We start from the raw sequence: 24,081 nt of genomic DNA on the forward strand, positions 1-24,081 counted from the left end.
ATATACCCCACATTCACTTTTCCTTATTATAAATATCTTACCTTAATGTGTTAACATTTGTCACAGTTAATGAACCAGTATTGATACATCATTATTAGTTAAAGTTCATACTCTATTCAGGTCTCAAGTTTTTTTTAACCTACTGTCCTTTCCCTGTTCCAGGATCCTAATTAGGTTACCACATTACATTTAATCAACATGTGTCATTAGAGTTTTCTTGGGTGTGATAGTTTCTCACACTTTCCTTGCTTTTAATGACCTTGACAATTTCGAGGAGTACTGATTGGGTATTTTATAGAATGTCCCTCAACTGGGATTTCTGATGTTTTGCTCATGACTAGGACTGGGGTCATGGCTTTTGGGGAGGAAGATCACAGAGGTAAAGTGCCATTTTCATTGCATCATATCAAGGGTCCTGTAATATTGCAATGTCATTCTGCATCTAACCACCTGGAGTTAGTACAGACTCCAGATTAAGGGCACAGTCCCCAACAAGACTGCCCATGCTTCAGATGCCAGTTGCAAGTTTGGGGTTTCCCTGGCCACCTACACTTCTGACCAAATGGCTACAAACTCACGGGTTCCCACAAGCCCCTCAGGTTTGATAGTTTACTACAGGAACTCACACAACTCAGGCAAGAATTGTACTTATCATTACAGCTTTATTATAAAGGATATAATTCAGGACTGGCCAAGTGAAAAGGCACATAGGGGGAAAAGACACGGAGCTTCCCTGTTCTCTCCCCATGGAATTAGGGTGCATCATCCTTCTGGTACCTCATGTGCTCACCAACCAGGAAGCTCCTCTGAGCTTTTATATTGGGACATGATTGAATCACTGACCATGTGATTGAACTCAATTTCTAGTATACCTCCCCTCCATGGATGGGGTCAGGCTGGCTCAAAGCCCCAACCCTCTAATCACATGGTTGGTCTCTCTGGCAGGGCCAGCTTCCATCCTAAATTCTCTTATTAGCATAAACTCAGGTAAGGTCCAAGGGACTCATGAATGACAAAGACACTCCTACCACATAGGAAATTCCAAGGATTTAGTCTCCCTCCCAGGAACCAGGGATAAAGTCCAGTTAAATTCTTTATTAAATAACAGGTGCCTACTGTCAGCATGACCTCACTGTTGGTGCTGACCTTGAGCATGTGGCTGAGGTAGTGTTTGTCTCTTCTCTACTAAGGTTTCTTTCCCTCTACCCTTTTCATACTGTACTCTTTTATTGGAGAATGACATTACTTACATTCTTTTGAATCATTTTTGTTTTCTCCTGACTCCTTGTTTTAACTTTATTTTTGGAAATCCTATTACTAGTCAGTGCTCATTCCCATTTTGACTTGGGTGGGATTACCAAAATCTAGAAACTCTAAATCAGAACCTGCCTATACTCTTGCACAGAAGATAAAAACACAGAAGATAAAAATAGAGCTTTAAGTAAAAATTGCAGTTGCAAAGACCGCAAGTGTTTCTTTTTTGATAACACTCAGAATACTTGAAGGGATAGAATTATCTCATGTGAGATAGAGAAGTGCAGCTCAGGGAACTGTAGGAAGCTTTAGAAAAGAGCAAGAGAAACTATGATTTTGACATCATATTTTCATCTCAATTTTTATTTTGGAAATTTAACACTGGAATTCTGTCTTTCAAAGGCCTGGGATATCTTTTTTTCTTACCAGCATTTAATATAAAAAATTCAAACATATAGCGAAGTTGGAAGAATTTTACAGTGAAATAATTTTACAGTGAAATCTATTCATACCACCTAGATTTACTATTAACTTTTTTAAAAAAGTCTTTATTTTTCTTAATGGAGACACTGGGGATTGAACCCAGGACTTCATGCACATCAAGCATGTGCACTACCACTGAGCTATACCCCTCACCCTACTGTTAACTTTTTACTGTTCTTGTTCTATCATATATTCATCTGTTTATCCCTTTAGCCATCTATTAACCCATCTTATTTTCTGATGCATTTGAAAGTTAATTGCAGGTATCAGTATACTTCTCCCCAAATACTCCACTCAGTCTGTGTATCAATAACTAGAGTTCAATACCATTTTTAAAATGTGAAATTTACATGTGATGAAATGTGCAAATCTTAAGTGTATATTCACTGAGTATTACCAATAGGCATGGGTAGCCCAAACCAAATTTTAGGAAAAGTGAAGCTACACAACTTTGTTCTCTTCAATTTTTATTTTAATTCACTATGAGCTTAGAATATAAATCTACAGATTGTTTACTTTAATTTCTTCATGTTGCAAATGAAGAAATAGGGTTAAGTGATTTGTTCAAGATCACATAGCTAGTTAGTAGCAGAGTCCTGACAATATTCCAGGCTTTCCAACCTCTCTACTCCACTGATATTTCCACAATGCCTTGCTGTCATAGTAGCTAACCAGTGAGTAACTCCTGAGCCCCTACAGTGTGCCTAGCACTGGGCTATGTATAGATGATATAAATTATCATTATGATTTAGCTGTGCTCCTCAAATACCATAGAGTCCTGTGTAAGAGACGACACAATTAGAAAACAGTAAAAAGCAATATGTAATTATGTTCCAAGTTAGGTAGAATTTAGAATACAGTGCTATGAATACATATAGGAGTAATATTGCACCTCATTTTGAATAAACCTGGGTATGTTATGGCAATATTGAACTATAATTGAAAGCAGGTTGTACAAGAGAGACCTGAAACAGGCTAGCTTTGTTAAATGTAGAAAATGAATACAATCAAACTGCACCTTAAATTCATGCTCTGTTAAATCAAATTTTAACAACTGTTAAAGAAGGTGAAGATTGATATTTGATGAAATTATCAGAGAAGGCTTTATGGACAAAATAGGGTTTGAGACATAATTTCAAGAATTGATGGAATTACAAATGGTGAAGGGGATTATAAACTATTATAATTGGGATACAAACAATATTTTAATGAAAATTTAAGTCCATTATAAATTAAAATGTAATTTCAATGCAGTTCAAGAGAGGGCCATTAAATATGTTTATGGGCTTCTGAAATAAATTACTTTTAACTAAAGCTAATAAAGTCTAAATTTACATAAGAAGATTCAAGTTGGAAAATGCCTACTGAATTAAGTAGGAATTCAGATTTCCTCCTGCAGAGGTGGTGCTCTTTTGCCCAAGTGCTTCTTCAAAGGATACCTGGTTCAAAAATAATGTTGTTTTTTCAACAGTATTCCTTAAAGGTAATGAGAGACCTGTATTTCCATTTTGCTTTCAACGATTTGCCCTAAAACAAATTTAACTTCTCTGACTCTGCATTTCCTCATTTCAAAATGGAATTAATAATAACTTTACTGTTAACCTCATGGAAGTTATGAAACTTGAACAGGATAATGTGTGTGAAAATGCTTTGGAATCTTTCAGATAGAAGATTCAGTAACTAATAACAATTGTACAGATTATGGTCTAATGGAGATTCTATGAAGATATTTTTAGGGATCAATACTATAGGATTCTTTACAGCATTGATTTGAGTTGTCTCCGAAGATTCTAATTAGCACTACATATTATATTTTTTCTGGGGTATAGATAACTATATATGTATGCAGTAGGATTACTGGGATGTTTCATATGTACTGAATCATCTCTCATCAACTGGGCTGATTTATATCTATGCAGGTTCTCGGTTGTATTACTTTTCGTTTATACGTTATATCAAAAAATTGCTTTCTTCCTACTTGTATCCAGATTAATTATATTACTGAAAAATGATGATGAGCTGCTAATGCAGACAGAATGGTGCTGCAACTCTAGTTTCTCAGATAATGGAAGACTATCACTGAGAGAACAGAATTGTAGAACAGTAACACTGTATAATTTTTCTTTCACTGAGAAGTGAGTTCAGTTGTTACTAAGAAAAGCAGAACTTGGTTGGTCAGGCACAGAGTCTTCAGTTCATTGCCTCCATGTCCCTATTCTTTAGCATCTAATATTATAATATTATTTTATGGGGTTTGATAATTAATATTATAAAAATTAATAAATTATTAGTATTTAAATAATAACATCTAACTCTCAACAAAGGTTCAAAATATACAAAGGATTTAATTTCTTAACAAAATATGCATAGTTTTCATATGGCAAAATAGAATTGCCCTTTTATGTCAGTTATATTTCAATTAAAACAAAAAAAAAGAATTGCCTGTAAGAAACTATACCTTGACTGTATTCTTATTGAAACCTGGGTTACTGAGTAGTAGTATGCTGCACAACCAATTACCATGACCTTAGTGGCTTAAAACAACACATTTATTACATTATCTCACGGTTTCAGTGGGTCAGAATTCTGGGCACAATGTAACTGAGTCCTTTGTTTTGTGATCTCTCACAAGGCTGCAATCAAGGAGTCAGCCAGGGATTGAGTCTTATTTGAAAGCTCAGCTGGGAAGGATCTTATGTGGTTCTTGGCAGAATTCAGTTCCTTGCAGGCTGTTGGACTGAGAACCTCAGTTCTTTGCCGGCTGTCAGCCATTCCTTGCCACATGGCCTTCTGCATAGACAATTCACAACATGGCAGCTTGCTTCATCAAATCTAGCCAGGAGGTCTCCTAGAAAGACAGAAGTTACACTCTTAAGTAATGTATTCACAGAAGTGACATCCTATCACCTTTGTTGTATTCTATTGGTTAGAACAGTTTCACGTCTTGCTCCCACTCAAGGGCAGGGGATTATACAAGGCTGCGAATTCCAAGAGACAAGAATCATTTTGGGCTATCTTAGAGTCTGTTGGAAAAGAACTGATTAATTTGACATGTGAGATAAGCTGTAAAGAGAGATGCCCACTATGAAACTGTATTCAATTAATTTTATAATCCAGAAGGAATCGGTGGGAATGGTATAATAGAATTTTCCAATTAGAAATATAGTATCACAAACAAACAAATGTTAACTACTAAGCACATTATTTTCTCTAACATTCTTACTGCTCTTTCTCCAGTGCTGTCAGCTATGAAATAAGATAGCTTACATCAGACCCTGGGAAAGTGGTAAAGAGCTGCACTTCAGAAGAATATTAGAGAAAACAACAATCCCACATATATATGCATTTTATCAGCAAATGGTATTCATTTTATTGTATTGATAAATGATATCTATTTAAAATGGCATTCTCAACAGCACATGCCAGAATGTTCCCCTACAAAAATAGTTGAGTTAAATAAAATAGTAATTATTGGACAGGACATGATTAGAAAAATCACAAAAGAGAATCAATCTGGCATTAATGTAATAAGATTGTTGACTTCGGTAATTGACAAAACTTCATCAGGTAATTAAAAGAGCTCTTTGTATTCCTAGCAAGTCAAAACACCAGCTATTAAACAATTTAGAACAATTATGCACCAGATGAACATTTTTCGTGTAAAAACATTTTAATCCGTTTTGAAGACTAGTAAAGACAGGAAAAGCCTAAAATGGGAGAGATTTAATCATCACTTCAATAGTGTTTGGATTGCTGAGTTATGGTTAGCGGACGCCCTTAATAGGATTGAGAATAAATTCATTAGAACTAATGGGTGGTCAGGAAAAGCCTATTTTTATTTTTAAGCTGTAGAGGATGCCATGGAAAATGGACTCAAATACTGCCTGTGAGTTTTGTTGTTATGGACTGGAACACTTCATGCAGCTTAAGAGTTGTATGGAAGGTTGAAGACAAAGGTAACTTCACGCTTTTAAGTTTGCCAGTCTATCTTAGAGCAAATTGATATTATAACGCCTTGTATTGGTATTTCTGCCATATCATTGTAAATTAGAGTATAGATGTATTTTGAGAGATTATAGTGATTTGGGAAGAGTTCTTCACTTATATACATGGATAGAATAAATTTTGTGCCTGCAATATTTATGATATATCATGTATAACATCTATAGTTAATAGTATGTATAGTTAATAAATCCTGAGTAGAAAAGGTTAATAAATGAATTGACAAGCTTGCTATCACAATGCCAAGTAGACTAAGATATGTAAGCCACATGATTATAGAGGCTATTCTCACATTGTGGTAGCAGCTTAAAACAGACAAAATTCTACATTATCTCCTTTTTCCTGAGGAAAATAGAACTTCATATTAGCTAAAGTGTAGGTTTGGTATCTTGATGGGGCTCTGCTTTGTCATTGTCCTTGGGATGTTCTCTAAACTGCACAGGAAAATTCTCTTCTGAATACAGAATGAAGTAAGGGTTTTAGCAAAATCTTGTAGAAACTTATGTCTTCTCATCTCTAGCACAGAAATGAAGTGTTGGAAGGATTTGGCTGAAAAAAAATACAGGTTTGGTATGTGGAGAAAATGAAACAAAAAGCAAAAGCATGGGAGTACTAAGGCCCTTGTGGGTAGCAAGTATTTGCCTGAGGTGACAAGCACTTTTTCAAAATCTGATAATGTGGCTTCTGTTTCAGGATAGGCTCTTCTTTGAAGCTTTAAGCATTAAATAGAGACTATATTCAGTTATAATATGAGCCCTTTACCTTTGTCCAAGGATTCAGTTCAATCTTAGAAACCAGAAATTCAAATGTCAAATCACCCATGATTTATCCAGCTTTGGACATTGGCATTTAGAAACCCATTGTGTCTCATTCTAGAGGGGGGTTTTTAGTCATTTGCAGGCATATTCTCAGCTTATCCAGTCTAAGAATATACAGGTATCCCCATTCTTTATAAAAGTTTGCTTTATGCTGCTCTGCCCTTATGAGAGACCTATATAAGTACCTATTTTCGCTAAGTGAAAAAACTCTATAAAGGATTTTTGCTTTTATGGAAAAAAGGTGAAAAGTGAAAATAGCATTCAGCATTTGTTTTGCAGCAAGTAGCTATAGAGGCAGTGCCCCTCCAACCCCAGCAGCGAGAGTGGTTCCCCAGGCTCCTTCCCTGGGAACTACCCTCAGCATCTCAGTGTCACATTGCCATAGCTTTGAACTGTTTCTGTGAGCATCTGTACTTTCTTTTGATTTATGTTGTGCATTCATTAGTAATATGTGTCCCAAGGTAATTAGTTCTTTGCCTTACACCATTTCAGCTTACAAAAGGTTTCATAGAACATTCTACTTTCAGATAGTGGAGGAAACCTGTCCATACATTTGCTTTGTGTAATTAAAAAAAATAAGAATGAGAAGCTTCTTTGGCAGGACGACTTTATGTGAGCTAAGGGATTGAAAGGCCAACAAAGTCTTTGATATGGGAAAATACACAAACTTTCTAGACCAGGTTTCCTGAGAGACTGGCTCATTGGGAAGCTCTTTGCCTGAGCAGAATTACTCTATATTTTAATGTTAACATTTATATTAGATGTAGATAAAAGCCAGTTTCATGCTTAGTCATGAGCAGAGAGGTCTGCAAATAAATCACACTATGGGGCAAAGTAGGGTCAATTAATGTGGTTGTCATTTAGACAAGTCTCTAGATGGGATGAGGTGTTCATTTCACTGAGCCCTTTGGACAGGATGAAAGATTCAGTTGGGGACAATAACCTCAAACTGAAGAACTAGCCCTAGTTATTGAGCTTTATTTAGAATAGTCAACAGAGACTGGAAACTGTCCACAACACACTATTTTTCCTTAATGAGTTGAACAAAGGAGTGAAACACTTTGGCAGTCCCTGAGGCTCATGGGCAGGGAATAAGGCAGGCTTCTCATTTGTGTGGGTATCTGAACTTTTAGTGAGTCCTTGATTAACCTGAGGAGGATATATACATATATATGTATTTTTTTTTGAGGGAGGGTAATCTAGCAGGTACAAATACTTCTTTTCTAGAAAACAATACAGATATTACCCTATACATAGGGAACATTCAAAAGAATCCTTTGTTTTGATCAGTATTTGTCAATTTCTCTCAGGGTGGTAGAAACTTAATCTTAAGTATAGATTCCACCAGGGTTGCGCCTATGTGGCGTCCAGATGTAGACATCTGGATGGTTGTGAATTTAATCCTCAAGGTCTTTATCTATCCATACCAGCATCCACTGAGATGCCACGTACTTAACCATGCAGATTGTTGTCAAGTCTTACCATTTTCTTGACCTTAAGCCCTCTTTTAAGGATCAGCTTTCTCTCAGACACTCCTGTGGCTCTTTTTAAGGGACAAACGCTATGAGGCTGCCTCAGACTGGTTGCCTCAGTCTGTCTACCTAAACACAACACTCAGCCACTTTTATTCTGTGGTCCTGCCACTGCACTGAGCTCTATCTGGGAATGGGGGCATTGATTTTCTTATTCTCACATCCCCTAAACTGATTTGGGCCTCTGTTGTTTCCCGTCCTCACTGGGGCTGAATCTTGGGTGAACAGGGAAGAGGTAGTCAAAGTGTATGGGGTTCCTTCTTAGGAGTTGTACTAGGCACAGATTATTTTAGCTTCAAATAAAAGAAAGCCTAAACAGCAGTGGTTTTAACAATTAATTATCTCACACAAAAAGAGGTCTGGAGACACAGGCCAGGACTGGCATAGTAGCTTAACTATATCACCAGGAATTCACCTTCCTGCCATACTTCCACTTCATTACTCTCGGCTGTTTTTTAAGTTCTTGGAGAAAGAATATGATAGGTCCAATTTTGGTTGTATATCAATCTTTAGTCCAATTTGTGACCATGGGGATTGGGTCAAATGACTCAGCAGTTCTCAGGAGCTAAGGGAGAATGCTCTTTTGAGAAGGGACCATCGGTTTGTGTGTGTGTGTTTGCGTGTGTGGCAGTGGTTTTTGGAGAAGAAACAATGGCCAGCTCTACTATTCTCTTGATGTCCTAATCTGCTGAAAGGTAAATCAAAATAACAATTCATTCATTCTACAAACATTTGTCTCACTTGTTCCTCCCCTCATGCTCTCTCTCAGAGAGTGTCAGTATCATTCATCTAGTTGCTCACTTCATAAACCTCTATATAACCAATAAGCATCAAGATAGCTAACATTTATTGAATATGTGTACTATGTGATAGGTATTCTGTGCACATTATTTTGAATACTACCTCATAACAACTGTACAAGTAGGTATTATGTATTTTATAGATAAGCAAAGTAAAACTGAGAGATAAGTCAAGCTTTAAACATCTCTTCTGGATTACTGCAGTAACCTCCTGCCTCTCTCTCCTGATCTTGCCCTCTCATCCATTTTCTGTCTGGAAGTCATAGTGGTATTTCTAAAACAGAAATCTGATCATGTTACTCTCCTGCTTAAAACCCTTCTACGGTTAGGATAAAGTCCAAATTCCTTTGCATGATGTATAAAGCTTTTCATGATCCAGGCAACCTTCACTTTACCAGTCTCTTCAGTCTTGCACCTCACATTCTGTCCTCAAGCCACACAGATTATTTGCAGTTTTTAATAGTTCATTTCTTACCTCTGCACAATAAACAACTCTGTAGCCATTCTCCCTGCTGACTCCTACACATTATCCACATCCAGCTTTGATGTTACCCTATCCAGAAGCCTCCCTGATTGAATTCGGTGCCCGCCCCTCCTTTATACTTTTGTATCACTCAGTGCTTTTCTTCTATATTTATCACACCATACTGTAATTGTTTGTTAGCTTATTCTGTCTCTTGCACTAGATTATAAAGTCTTTGAGTAGAAAGATTATGTCTGGTTTAGTGTTAAAAATCCTAAAATTAGGGTAGTGCTTGGTGCATAGTAGTTGCTCTATAAATATTTGTTAAATGAATGAATCTTTGGTAGTAGTCTGGAAGAACTTGCAAAGCTACCTGGAGAAAGATATTCAGCATTTCTTGTTTAGTGAGTGGATCATTCTGACAGCTATTCCCCTTAGCCCTATTCTTTTGGCTTTTATTTTATAAAAATTGAGCAGATACAAATGTAAAAATTGATAAAATTAACTGTGAAAACATATCACAAAATAAAATAAGAAAGTGATATAAAACAGTAAGCTCAGAGTGTCAAACCTAGTGTAAGATAAAGCTGAATGAAGTAATAAGGTTGTGAGATTAGGGGAGAAAAAGCAAGGAATTGAAATTTTCTCAGAGCTTATTACTAAATTGAACATCCTTTGCTAATAATGTCTCATTTAATTCTTTCACTAATTCTTTGAGGTTACTATGTTATGCCTGTACTGAAGCTAAGGAAATAAAAGATCAGATTAGAGTAAAATAAACTGAATGATTATACAACAGACTCTCTACAGATAAGAAGCAAATAAATGAAAATCAATCATAGAAAATATTATGGAGAATATGTGAGGGCAAACCACCCTATATCCTAAATGATCCTTTTGCTGGGCCTGGGTTACTGTATCAACTTTCCATGTTCCTCTCCTAAAGCGATTTCTTTCATTCTCATCTGCTTTGAATGTAGGGATACTTCCTTCCTTTTACCAGGATGAATTCCACCCTCTCCTTCAAGCTTTGTTTCACTTAAGTTGCTTCTTGAATGAATTTTACTTCCTTAGACCTGCTTGCTGATTAAGCTAAACTTTTAACGAGCCCAGCAAAACACCCTGACTTCTCTTTCAGGGAATTGTCAGCAACATAGCAGTAAATGTCAACACAAAGGGGACTACTACCGTAGATTACTCAGGGGGAAAAAAAAAGATAAAATACTTAACAGTGGCAGTGTTTAAGTGACTATATTCTGCGCAGTGAGAACACCTGGAGTCATTTTTAACTTCCACTCTTTCCTACAGAGTCAGTTTTCTAAACTTTCTAAGTCTCAGTTTTCCTACCTATGAAAAGAGGATCCTAGTAAGAGGCTCCTACCTACCTAGTCCAGGACTTCTGTGAGAACTAAATTACATGAGATACATGAAAATGCTTCAGAAACATTTGGTAGAACGCTGTAAAATGTTTGTACCTGACTACAGACGAGCCCAGGACAAGTTGTGTTCCTGGGTTGAAGAAAACTCAAAGGAGGCTGGCCAGTCGCTAGGGAGAGGAAGCCGAGCGTTGCCACGCGACGTCATCACCCTGCGCCAGCCGCGACGGTCCCCGGATTGGGCTCGGAACAGCGTTCCGCGCCATGGGGGCTTTGCGGCGTTTGCTGCTTTTTGGTGGGGTGTCGCTTCGGGGCTGTGGTGGGGCTTGTACCCCACTTGGGGGAAGCCGACTGTTGGTTTGTCGGCGCCAGGTCCGTGGTGCTGCAGGGCAGGGTGGGGCGGGCGGGTCGGAGATGCTGGGGCGGCAGGGCTGCAGGTGCTCTGTAATTGCGCCTTGCCAAGGACTCGCTTATGTCCCTCGTGGGCCCCCGCCCACTTGGCGGCTCAGTGAGACCTCGGTTGTCTGGACATCCCCACTTTCCAGACAGACCCCCAGTAGGACCAGACCGAGGAATAGAGAGACGTGAAACAGATGGTTAGAACAGGGTTGTATGACTTGCACTTGTTTTCTTAGTTTGGTTTTTTAGAAAATAGGTAAAAGAAAGGGAAAACACGTGGAGGATTTCACTCCATAAAGAGGCAGCTTATTTACTTGCGACTTTTTATGCCAGCTTATCCTGGCAGGTAAATTTCAACTTAAACAGTGTGTCTCTGCAATAGTGATCAGTAGCGGTAGGTAACACTAAAGGCCTAACTAGTGGAGGTGAGCAGAATTAGACTAGAAAAGAAAGCCTTCTTAATCACAAATACTGAATTGTTTTTACTTTTACAGCATGATGATGGAGATGGCTTATTTAAAAATTTTTTTTCTTTCTTCCTTAAGTTATCTGGCGCTGAGAGTGAGACTCTAAAACAAAGAAGAACACAAATCATGTCCCGAGGACTTCCAAAGCAGAAACCAATAGAAGGTGTTAAACAAGTTATAGTTGTGGCTTCTGGAAAGGGTGGAGTTGGAAAGTCTACTACAGCAGGTATTATAGGATATTAATTCTGATCTTGATTAGAATCTTAAACTAACTGGCAAGTGCACAATACTAAAATTATAGTTAAAAAAAAAGTATTTGTTAAGTTCCTAATAGTTGGTTCCTCAGTATGAGGAGTTGGTAATGATTAGAAACTTAGATTTTGGAGTTAGACAAAATTAGATACACAGTCAGGTCTTTGACTCCTTTACTGAGGAAGAGGTGGTCAGGTTGTTCATCATATCTTCAGTTTACTTGACTGTGAAATGGCAGTGATGATAATTTTCATAGAGTGGTTATGCAAATTAAACAAGTAACCACTTAGCCCAGTGTCTCCTACATAGAAAGTGCTCAATATTTGGTTGCTTTTATTATTTTTAAAATATTTAAGAAGTTTGATACTATATTTATATCTGCTTTTTGATGTTCTTTTCCAGTCTTTTCTGATGTACATATAGCTAAGTAGTTGCAGATAGCAGTAGCTGCATATAGCTGCAGAGTTGCAGTTGAGATTCTTTACATTATTGTGACCTTTTTCATTTAATCAAAATATATTTTTCAGCATTTATAAAGTCAACATAGATCTAACATCTGAAAATGTTTTAATTATTTAAAATATCACCTAATCTTTATATCTTATATAGTAATGTCCTGGGGCAGAGAATTTTTTTGATGGCTTTTAAAAACTGATTATAAATTTCATTATGACTGAACTGATGCTTTCAGAACCCATAAAAGAAGTGCCACCAGAAATAGAAAAGTTACTATCTAAGACTAATAACCGGATATTCCCAGATTTTTTCAAAAGAAGTTTGTATTTCTAAAAATAAATTTTAGTGTAATAATATAAAAGGGTAACCTCCTTCCTCCCAATTCAACTCAACAGAGGTAACTTGTATTACTAATTTGGAGTCATAAAGCTCTCAAGTATAATTGTTGCCTCATTTTAAATTTTCAATCATTTTTAATAGGAATGGCTACTAATTCAGGTCTTATCCAACCTGTCTTTTGCAATGACTATATAGTGACTATATAGTTTAATTATTATTAAAATGATTAGCTAGTGATTGTTCTTAATGAATTTATTCTGTATCATACACGTTTTTGCTTTCTTTCCCAAGGACCTAAAATCCACCTGTTTGATATTTTGTTTTTAAGATTTGGAAGCTCTTAGTTTTTGGTTCTAGAATCTATCTCTATTTGTGTTTTGAAAATTCAGGGTACATTTACCTGTTTTCGGTAGTGTGAATCCTTTTACATGCTCTATGGTTAAAGATGGAAGGTATTTTCATGATAATAGCTGTAAGGTCTTTGGAGTTTGTGCAGTATAATTGGTTGGGTCTGTAGGCTAGCATTTATTTAAAATGAATTGTTTTGGTTGTGGGATCATCTATTATCATGGAATGTAATAACATTTAAATAGGAAAATATATGAGAAAATGTACAGAGTGTATCACATAGTTTGTGCTTCATTAAAATGCCCCTTCCTTGCTTTTTTTCTTTGTTAACATTATACCATCTGTCCCAAATAATTGGCCTATACTTTTTTCATAACAGCTCTGTCTGCATACATAAGTGTTAGAACTAGGTTATTTCTATGTAATTTAGTTGGTATTATATTTCTTTCCCTTATATTTACTTATTCCTCTTTCAAACTCTCTCAAAATACTTGCCTTTTGAATATGTATATTAGAGATATTTTGGATTAGAATGATGACATTTGATTAATACAAACAGGCTCTGTGATTCTATTGTAAATGTAAAATGTAAAGCCCTAACATTAAAATGAGTTACTCTTTAAAAGTTTCTGCTTAAAAGTTGGATTATGTTATACCTGAAATTCAGAATTATGTTACAATTTATAAAATTTACTTTATTAAGTGCTGTGCCCTAGGGTGAGTACTTTGCATATGGTATTTGATTTAATTCTCATAACAGTTATGAAATTGGAATTATCCTCATTTTATAGAGGAGGAAGCAGGTTTAGAGGTAGAGTATTCTACTGAAGATTACAAAATAGAAAGTGGTGGAACTGGGATTTGAACCAGGTCTGCCTTGAAAGTTTATGCTCTTAGATACTTAAAGGAAACAATCTCAGGTATCATTTATAACATCATTCTGTAAGAAAGCATGGTCCACAGTATAAGGGTCTATTTATCAGTCTTGGGAATGTGTTACTTTTGGGCTTCTCTTTATTTCACATGTAGCATATCCCTATTGCTGGGCTAAAGGTGGCTTTGGGGACTACTGCATTCCCCCTTTATGTCTTTGGGATTCACTAGCAATAGGCACTTTGGGGAACATACTACCTTTTTCCATTCCCTCTGTACAGTGGCTCAGCCTTTCATATACATGAGTATTTGTGAGTTAGATGTTTTGAATTCCTGCGTTACCAGCATTTATTTTTAAAAAGCAGTAGAATCATATCCATTTTTATTTATTAGAAAGTAGATAATTTTTCTGCCAAATATGTTTCTGAAAATAATTGAATGATAAAAACCGTTAACATCATTTTTAAAACACTAAGTGGATTATTTAAACAGCAGTTTTGACAGATGATAAATTGATTACTTAAAATGTTAATTTTGGGTTAGGCATCTATGCTTACGTTGGAATGTTACTTTCTTTTTTGTCTTTTTTTACTTTCTGTATTCTCTCCATGTCTTTGTTTTTTTATAATGGGGATATATTAAAATTTCTGTGCTTTGGTTATTACACTGCAAATATTAAAAGGCAAAGTGAATTTTAGTAAAAGGAAAGTTACTAAATTTAATTACTTTTTTGTTTCTTACAGTGAACCTTGCACTCGCCCTAGCAGCAAATGATTCGGTAGGTGTTTATTATTAGAAATATTAATTTACTAAAATGTTTTTTAAGGCAGTGTTAAAGAGCGTACTGATGTTTTTCATTTAGCCTGTCAGGAGCTATATAGTGTAGCTTAGGCCGCTTGCATGTCTTTAAGGAACTCAAAAATCTGCCATAAGTACTGGTTACATTTAATAGCGACGAAAATGGAAGGGGACCACTGGTCAAGGGATTCAGGCAGCTGTTAGAGGCTAGAAAAGGCAAGGAAATAGATTCTTCCCTAGAGCCTCCAAAAGATGTGTAATCCTGTCAGCACCTTAATTTTAGCTCATTGAAACCCCTTTTGAACTTCTGTGATAAGTTCTTACAATAGAAGTAGGAAACTAGTACAGGAAGTCAGTTTTCTTAGTTCTTAAGTTTCCAAAGATGTCTTTATTTTGCCTTCATATTTGGTCATTTTGACGAGATGTAGAATTCCAGGTTGAAAATAACTTCCTCTCTGAACCTTGAAAATAATATTCAGTTTTCTTCTAGCATGCTAATGAGATGTCTGATACTAGTCTGATTCATACTGCTTTGTTGTAACCTGTGATTTTCCCCTTAAAGCTTTTTGAGTTTTCTGCATGTCTTTCAAGTTTAGAAATGTCACAAATATGTGTCTGGTTGTTGGCTTTAAATTTTTTTACCTTTGGAAATTGGCCAAGTGGTACAAGGCTTGAGTCTTTTTCAGCTTAGGGAAAATTTATTCATTGATTACTTTTTGTGATGTGTTTGTTCTTTCTCTAGAAACCTGTTAGGTGGATATTGACCCTTTATGCGTGTAAATTTTTCTCTCACATTCTCCATCTCTTTGTCTTTTGCTCTGTGTTTTAGAAGATGTCTTAGACTGTTTTCACACTGCTGTATTGGGTTGTAGTTGTTATTTAGCCCTTCTGACTTATTTAAATTCAGAAATTATATTTTTTCCAGTGTTCCAGAACTTTTTCCCTTATTTTCCAATTGCTATCCCTATCCACTTAAAAAAATGGTTGTACCATTTGAGTCTCTCTGAGGATGCTAATTAGAATTGAATAAAACGTATTCCTTTTAATGATCTTTATTTACTTAGCATAATGATTCTTATAATGTGAAAAATCAGCATTGCTTGGGAACTTGTTAAACATACAAAGTCTTGAGCCCCACCCCAGACCTAGTGAATTGGAAACCCTAAAGGTAGAGTCCTATAGTCTGAGTTTTAAGCAGCCTTCTTTGTGCTTCTGATGCATGCTGAAGTTTGAGAGCCATTGATCTGGAGTTTTTTTAAACTCTAAAATGTTAATGGCCCTCTTTTTTGTTTTCTAGTCTGATTATATTTTTAATTTAGTTTTAAACTATTTTTTTCTCATTTCAGTGGGAATTTGGAAGAGGAGAGGTAATCGTGTATGTTTACACAGTCCTACTGAAGCAAAAGCCAGTAATACATTTTAAAAAATAATTTTTATTAGAGCGCTTAGTTACCTTGGAGAAGGGACCCCAATCTTAAAGAAGGGAGGAAACAGAATTCAATGGGTAGGAAGATAAATCAATTCATAGGTGTGAGGATCTTTTAATTTGGTTATTGTTTCAGCCACAACTTTTGAGTCTTAAGGCAATATAAAGTAACCATGTAATAAACAATCAAAGGATGAAAAGAATAGTTAAAAAGAGGTTGATTCCTTCATGTTAGATGTTGCTAGTCTTGATGAGATAGTAGCTCAGAAATTTCTTTTTTTCGTTTTGTTTTTTTTTTTCCTTTCTTTCATGGAGCCAGGAAGAGGGCAGCTTCATCTTTAATGCTTTAGGTGTATGACAGGAAAATTGGCAACAAGAAAGGATAAGAAGTAAGTCTTTCCTAGGGCCACTTTTTCAAAAAGCATTTAGTATCCTTAAGTGTTTTTAAACATGTTTGTAAAATCTTCCTTAGGAAGGTCTTCAGTATTCTGTTATCCTGATGAAGGTGGTTTTTGTTTTTCAGTACTTGATATTTTATAGCAAGGTTAGTGTAAAAATGAAAAAGAAGAAAGCCAGGAAATTTGAGCAGAGTGTTGTAGAACTCAAAGATAATCTGACATAATACAGTATTTTATGATTGGCTACTGTCTTGTCGTCTTTAATTGATTTATACATACTTAAGAAAGATAATTTTATATAGCTTATATGCTTGATTAACAGTATATGATTAGGGAGCAGCATGTTTGTCTTAAACTGCGATCTGCCAGAGAACTGCCCGTGTATAGAAGAGAAGAGATATATCTGTTCTATGTGATTTATATATATCTGGCATAGACTTGTACTCTGTATTTCCCTGCTTAAGGTTTTATTAATATTATACTTATTTAGAGGGCATGTTTGATCTTTAGGGGAAACTCAAAGTTCCTCCAACCCCCTCTTTTTGCCTGAGCTGATACAGATGGCTTAGGTCCAAGGACTCTGACTGGGACGTGGTACTAGAGTATATTGCTTTATGGGCTTAAAAACTCCAGTTAGGATGGTGTCTTTGTAGCCTCTCTAATGATTCTTTCCCATGGAGTCTTAATTCCATGGAGCTCGTATTGTAAGAGGATTCTCTGACCTGCTCCCCCTGAGGCCAGCCACGTTCAAGACCTTGCTAACTCTTTTCTCCTGCCTTTTCCATGAGCTGGTGCTTGCCCTTTTTCGGCATTGGAGTGGGAAGGGTTAATAAGATTAGTTTGTAGGCCTAGAAAACAGGACCAGGAAGTTACTCACTGTACTTTTAATGTTGACCTTAGTAATCTCTAAACTGGGTTATGTAACCCCCAGAGGAGTATGTATGCTAGTCCACTGGGATGTGGAAGGAAAAATTTTCTTTTTCATTTGTATTAATTTTTATCTTTTGAAATTTATGGTTTTTTTGTTATGCTTTATAATTTATACTAAATTAGTATAGTGGCTTTAATAAAATTATAAACAAATATATTAACATATATTGAGGATGTGTGCTTAAACATTTTTTACTGATTGGGGTGCACAGTCAGAATAGTTTGGATATCACTGGCCTAGGCAGAAAGAATTTCTGGGCTGAATCATATGCCAGTTCAAAAGAAGACAACTTTGTAGATGGAGGTAAAGTCCTTATGGGAATAGGATGTGAATTTTCCCTGCCTTTTCCTAGCCTTTTGTACTTTCCTTTGGGGATGTAGAAGGTGGTACTGCAGAGCAGAATTTGGGATGATGTCACGTATCATGCATCTAAATGTTATATCTTGTGGTATTTTGGAACTGGCTCATGTTTGTTTGTGAGAGCCAATTGTTAAATTTTCAGGAATTTTGCAAAGCAGTTGATACCATGTTGTTAGCTTGAAATAGGCCATAGTGGGAGTTATTTACCATGGAAATTGGCAAATACTGAAAATCAGACTCCCCACCTCACCTTGAGCCAGTTGTTAAACATTTACTGACACACCACTGATCATATATATTGACAATCATATAGCTGAGTTTTTCTTTTTTTCATCTTCTTAACCACCTTTATTGTGGATTTCATTCTTCTACAGTATAAATTTAATAAACAGTGAGAAGGGTACTGAAACTGGAAAGGGAAAGGGAAAGGTCACCAGGTACCATGATAAGCTCTGTGAGATTCCTAAGTCAATTTACTTCAGTTCTTTTTAGTTCAGCAGACATTTACTGAGCACCTCTAACACTCATTGCCAGACACCCTGGGAAGATAGAGAAAAGTAAACAAGCCTTTAGTAATGCTTTGTGTATGTATATATAATTATATAAGTGTATATATCTCTGTGTATATTTGTGTGTGTGTGTGTGTTTTGGTGGTGTGCAGCTGAATTAGGTTCAGTAATAGTTTCTTCTGTGAGTGAGAACATGTAAATTAAAGCCACACTTAATAAGGTTTTATTGTGCTTTATAACAGAGTAGACACACTGTGTACTCCTAAAGATTTCATAATCTAGTGAAGGCAAGAGGAAGATAAATATCTTAAAACGATGAGCTATAGTCAAGATCAAATATAGAGAGATTCTGTCCAAGATGACTAGCTTTTATTTCAGAGAAAAGAAGTCTTTTTTCATAGAGCACTTCTGTGAACATAATTATATTTGCTTCTCACAGAAACTTGTAATGCAGTGCACTTAGTATTTACCAGTTTTACAGTCTTTATTGATTCTGCTGTATCCTTGCCACATTTCATCAGCCAGCAAATATCCTTTTTTTTTGTCCCTGCAATATTTTTCCAATATGTATCTTTTATTTTTACTATTCCCACTCTAATTAAAGCTCACATTACTTCTTTTTGGCTCATTTTTTCCTTTATACCTCAAACAGTTATTGAGTGCTTACTTCATCCCAAACACTTTGCTACTTTGGAGGCTACAAAAGTGAATGAGACACACAGCCCCTGCCTTTGAGGGACTCACAGACTAGCAGACCACTGCAGTGACCTCTTACCTGCCCGAGCTCAAATCCATTTGGTACATTATGCCAGCTTACTCTTACTTAAGCACCATTGGAACCTCATTATTGCCATGCTCAGAGTTGCTACTGAATGCCTTTGCTGGGACTCAAGATCCTCTGTGATCTGGCCCCTTTCAGGGTTTATCCTCAGCTCTTCCTGTAAATGATCCCTGTGCCCTGCACAGTCTGGGTTACTTGCTGTTGTCAGTTTGGGCTTAGATATACTATGTTCTTGATAGCTTACAGCCTTTCTTCTCCATTTCTCCTGGAGTGTTCTCTACTCTTTCTTTAGCTTTATCTGTCCTATCCTCTAGGCTGCCAGGTATGGCCATGCTGGTTATATCCTGTCCAAGGTGCTTGTCAAGGAGGTTGAGTGATGACAGAAATCCAGGCTACCCTCCTGTTCATGTGCACCTGCTGGCTGCGTTCTAATTCACACCTGGGCCCTGTATGAGCTAGCCTTGCCCTGAGGGGCAGCTTAGTGAAGGGCTCCCTGAATTCCTGCCAGGTGAGGGTCTTTTTTCCATCTTGTTGAAATCCATTAGCACTATTTATTTGTATTATTATTATGTGCCTGTACAGCATTCTGGTAATTTTTATAACAACCAATGATAAAACTAACATTTATTGAACATTTGTCATATGTCAAGCACTGTTCCTCATGACATGGTTCTTAATTCATTTACTCTTCATGGCAACCATGTGGGAATAGATGCTACTATGATTTCTGTTGTAGATAAAGGAGCAGAAGCCCCTGGAGGCTAAATATTTTGCCCAAGATCACCCAGGAAGTGAATGGTGGACCCAGGTTCGAATGCCTACCTAGATCCTGTGCTCTTAACCTACTTGGTATACTGCTGCTATGTTAGCTAGATTCTTAAGGATTAAGAACTGTTCTGTCTTCATCCTTGGCTATCCTTAGTAGCCAGCACAACGCTTTATGACTTAGGAAACACACAACAAATGTTTGCTACATGAATGAATTGAGGGCAGAGACAGGTTTCACAGTATGTAAGTAAAGTTTTGTTTTGCTTTGTTTTTTGCGGAGTGGTGTGTTGTTTGAGGAGTGTTGTGGCTAAGTGGTCTGCACACTCTTCTTTTCCTGCTTCATAAAAGATGATGTGCTCCAAGATTCTCATTTTATATTCTATCCAGTAATCTCATCTTTCCATTGCCCCAGGAACCACCCATGTGCCCTTGATTCCAAATGCATCACCAGCCTGGACATCTCTCCTGGGTGCCAGACCTGGCTGTCTCGTTTTCTGCTGTAGATGTCCACTTGAGTGCTTTACAAGCATTCAAACTCGGCATGTGTAAAACCAAGCTGTTCTTTCCTGTAACTGTCTTTGTCCTGTGAGGGTCATGTGGTTCCCTCCTACCTCCAAATCAGTCACCTGCTCCTGCTGCTTCTACTACTCAAAGCTTTCTAAAATATGTCCTGTCATTTCTTTTCTTAATGCCACTGTCTTATTCTGACCCTTATTATGGCTCTTTTGTGAGATGACCCCTGCTCTCTTTTCTCTGCTCTGATGCTTTGAGGAAAGGACTAACATTTCCCCATGCTCTTTTAAAGGGTTCATTCACTTGTTTAACTCCTATGCTAGTCTGTGAACCTTTTGGTGCTGATAATCTTGGTCTTGTTCCTTTTTTATCCTCAGTGCCTAGTCTAGTGATGGTACATAGTAGGCTTTTTGTACATGTTGGTAATGATAGTGGAACATGTTAAGTGAGGAGTGGTTGTAAATATATATATATTTATATAGTTCACATATGTGGCAGATTTTAAGTGTTGGATAAGCTGTCTAGTGTTTGTTCAGCGCTAAATTATGCCTTTTTCACCCTGAGCAAATGAAATAATTAAAATCTAAATGGGCTAATATGAAGTGCTTATAGCACAATGGCTGATACGTAGTAAGTTCTAAATCACTTTTGAGTACTGTAGCTAAAGAAAATATCTTTGTAAGTAATATTTCAAAATAAAAGTTGATATGCATTTTACTTGACTATTTTAACAAAAACTTATTTTAAGTTTTTGCTTATTTTCCATTGCTAGAATGAATCATTAAGTAGAATTTTAATTGGACTTAAAGATAGAAAAGGAAGCAGTATTATATTCAAAGAATTTGTTTCTTTGGTTATTGTTTTCCACTGATGTTTATCTCAAAATATTTTTTCCCCAATGATCACATAATGTCTTTACACTTATTCTTTCTAGTCATATTGCTCTTTTTCACAAATGATGAGTGGTTCTTTTAATAAAATTAAGCTTATCAAAGCCTTTGAAGTTCTGTAATCATGTTAGGAAAAACTAGGAAGTTTTAGTTCAAGATTTAGGTTTTAGTTTTTGAAAAGTTCAGTGATCTTGAAACAGAATGTATTATGTACCACTGCTTAAAATACTGTGATTTTCTTCATTAATAGTTATGTGTATAGCAGTTAACAGTCTAGCTGTTTAATGTCAGACAGTTCTGGGCTTGATTCTGGCTCTCTTGCAAACCGTGTAACTTTTACTGATACCCACTTTTTAAGGTTGTGAGTTTTAAAGGAGGTAATCTGTATAAAGCACTTAGCATGGTGTCTGGCACATAGTAAATGCCAATAAGAGCTATTTTTTATTAACTGTTACAGTACTCCAGATGCCAGCCTGGACATATATAGTCTGGAATATTAGTTATGATGTGAATTTGAATTAAATATGAATGAAACTCTTTCTCACAATTAATGGGAAATCTTGATGTATACTACTTTGTTCAAGTTTGTAATATTGGGGCTCTTCTTTAATGTTAGTGTTGTAAAGGAATTACACTGTATTAAATCAATCTGTTCTTGATGTTTTTATTATAGCTTGGTAGTGTATACAACATATATTTATTATGATAAAAATATTTTATTTCAATATCATGATTAGACATTTTGGAGGAAGGGACCACCATTAGTGTTTAAAGTGTAACTATTGTAAAGCTAGAAGGGAGACTAGGGCAAGAGATCCAGAAGGAACAATTGCAAAATCATTATTTTTGCTTCTTTTTGTTCTTTATTTCACAAGTAATTCTTGGCAAGATGTTTGTTTTATAAGTGAATTTGAATTCACAAAATTTGACATTTACTAAGGTGAGAGGGACTTAGAAGATATATTTGTAATAAGAGCAGAAGTCTTTATTAAAACTAAGAATTTCTTTTAGGATAAATGGTGGGGGAGGGTATAGCTCAGAGATAAGGTGCATGCTTAACATGCACAAAGCCCTAGGTTCAATCCCCAGAACCTCCATTAAAAATAAATAAATAAATAAATAAATAAATAAATAAACCTAATTACACCCTCCCCCACCAAATGGATTGATGGGTTTTCTTGCAAATATTTGGTAACTGTGATATCTACACATATTCATGTGTACATATATACATGAGGGATTATTAGTTTATAATCAGTGAAAAAAATGAATAGATTTCCAGTGAATTACTTTTATTGCTTCATACATAAGTTTATTCATTCATTCATCAAACATTTGTTGAGGGCCTGTCATCTCCTAGGTACTCTGCTTGACATGGGAATACAGAACTGAAAAAGCCCTCTGCCTGGACTCTTGATCCTTCATTTCCTGCCTTTTCTAGGATCTGACTTATAAATTCCTCTTGGTTATCTTCATTTTATCTTTACTAATCCCCTTGGTCTATAGATCTACTCATCTTACTCATACACACTGAAAATATAAATGTGTATTTGTTGGATGAGTGAATGAATCAGCCGATCTTTAACCCCTGGTTCCCCTGAGGCTCATGCCCTCTCTTACTTTCCAGTGACAGCCATACTTGAGAGTGTCAGTTTACCTAGTTCTCATTTATTTCTCAACTTCTGTAATTTGACTGCTTATCACCTTTTGTAATTACCAACTATCTGCCAAATATGTATTCTCTGTCCAGGTTGTTTGATTCTGCTTATTTTCCTGCTGCATTTGATACTGCTGACTGCAGGTTCTGACATCTTAGAGAATATTTGTCTGACTTTTATATCATTCTGTCCTGATTCTTACCTCTTTCTCTGATCCTTTCAGTTTCCTTTCTAACTTTTCATATTGCTCAATTCCTATACGTTAAAATTTTTCTCCCTCATACTTCTAAGTCTTCCCTTTGTCTTCAGCATCTACCGCTTCTTAAAAATCTGTACCCTTATTTTCAGTAGCTTACTCAACATCTCCATATGGTGTTCTACAGATATGTCAGATTAAAATCGTCTAAGTGGAACCACCGTAATTTTCTCCCTCTTTGAAAGCTCTTTGAATTCACTTGTATGTTACCATCACCCATTTCAGTTATCTATTGATGTTTAACAGACTACCCTAAACTTAGTCATATGAAGCAACAACTGTTTTATTTTGCTCACGGAGTCTAAAGGATAAGAATTTGAACAGAGCACAGCTGCCATGTCTTGTCTTTGTTCTGTGAGTTTTGGGACTTCACCAGGGAAGACTCAAATGTCCAGGGACTGGAATTATCTGGGGCTCTTCACTCACATGTTTGGTTCTTGGATTGGGATGATTTGAAGGCTGAGCTCAGCTGGGATTGTTGATTTGAGTGCCTTTATATGCCTTCTCCATATCACATGGGCTTCTTCACAGCCTGGCAGCCTCAGTGCAGTTGGACTTCCTACATGGTGGCTTACAGCTTCGAGACTTAGTGTCCCAGTGAATAAGGAGGAAGCTGTATGGCCTTTTGTGACCTAGCCTTTGTAGTCAGGCTAGGATATGGATGGTACTCATGTGCCTTCCCAGATTTAAGCAAAGAAGATGTAGACTTTACTTTGTAATGGGGTATATCAGAAAATTCATGACCATGTTTTAAAAATATCATACCAGATCTGCTGGTGTCCTACATAGAAACCTTGATATTATCCTTGTTTTTCATTTCTTCAACACACTCCACTTTTGTATATCAGTTAGTAAGTGCTGGCCTTTTAAAATTTGAGAAATACCTCCTTTTCTCCATTGTCATGAACCTAGGTAAGAATTTTATTATCCT

At 36.4% G+C, this 24,081-nt stretch overlaps 1 protein-coding gene, 1 long non-coding RNA gene and 1 other non-coding gene across 6 annotated transcripts in view; 1 reads left to right on the forward strand and 2 right to left on the reverse strand.

The window, feature by feature from the left end:
- NUBPL (NUBP iron-sulfur cluster assembly factor, mitochondrial) overlaps window positions 1–24,081 on the forward strand; it is a 242,682-nt gene that overhangs the window by 60,588 nt on the left and 158,013 nt on the right. For 3 of the 4 annotated variants that reach the window (XM_072962887.1, XM_072962888.1, XM_072962889.1), the window contains 2 exons: window positions 11,673–11,820; window positions 14,606–14,640. In XM_072962887.1, coding sequence (XP_072818988.1) covers window positions 11,721–11,820; window positions 14,606–14,640 — 135 coding nt within the window. In that variant the 5' untranslated portion in view covers window positions 11,673–11,720. Of the gene's footprint in view, window positions 1–10,953; window positions 11,101–11,672; window positions 11,821–14,605; window positions 14,641–24,081 lie in introns of those variants that run through there. The other variant, XM_006207569.4, reaches the window with a different exon arrangement.
- Window positions 1,816–1,887, reverse strand: TRNAI-GAU (transfer RNA isoleucine (anticodon GAU)). The gene has a single exon. It is a non-coding gene; the product is annotated as a tRNA-Ile (tRNA).
- LOC140696878 (uncharacterized) lies at window positions 4,269–10,917 on the reverse strand. Its single transcript, XR_012073480.1, has 2 exons — window positions 10,828–10,917; window positions 4,269–4,585 (listed from the first exon to the last, which is right to left on the reverse strand). It is a non-coding gene; the product is annotated as an uncharacterized lncRNA (long non-coding RNA).

This window comes from Vicugna pacos, chromosome 6 (genome assembly GCF_048564905.1).
Source record: "Vicugna pacos chromosome 6, VicPac4, whole genome shotgun sequence".
Lineage (NCBI taxonomy): Eukaryota > Metazoa > Chordata > Mammalia > Artiodactyla > Camelidae > Vicugna > Vicugna pacos.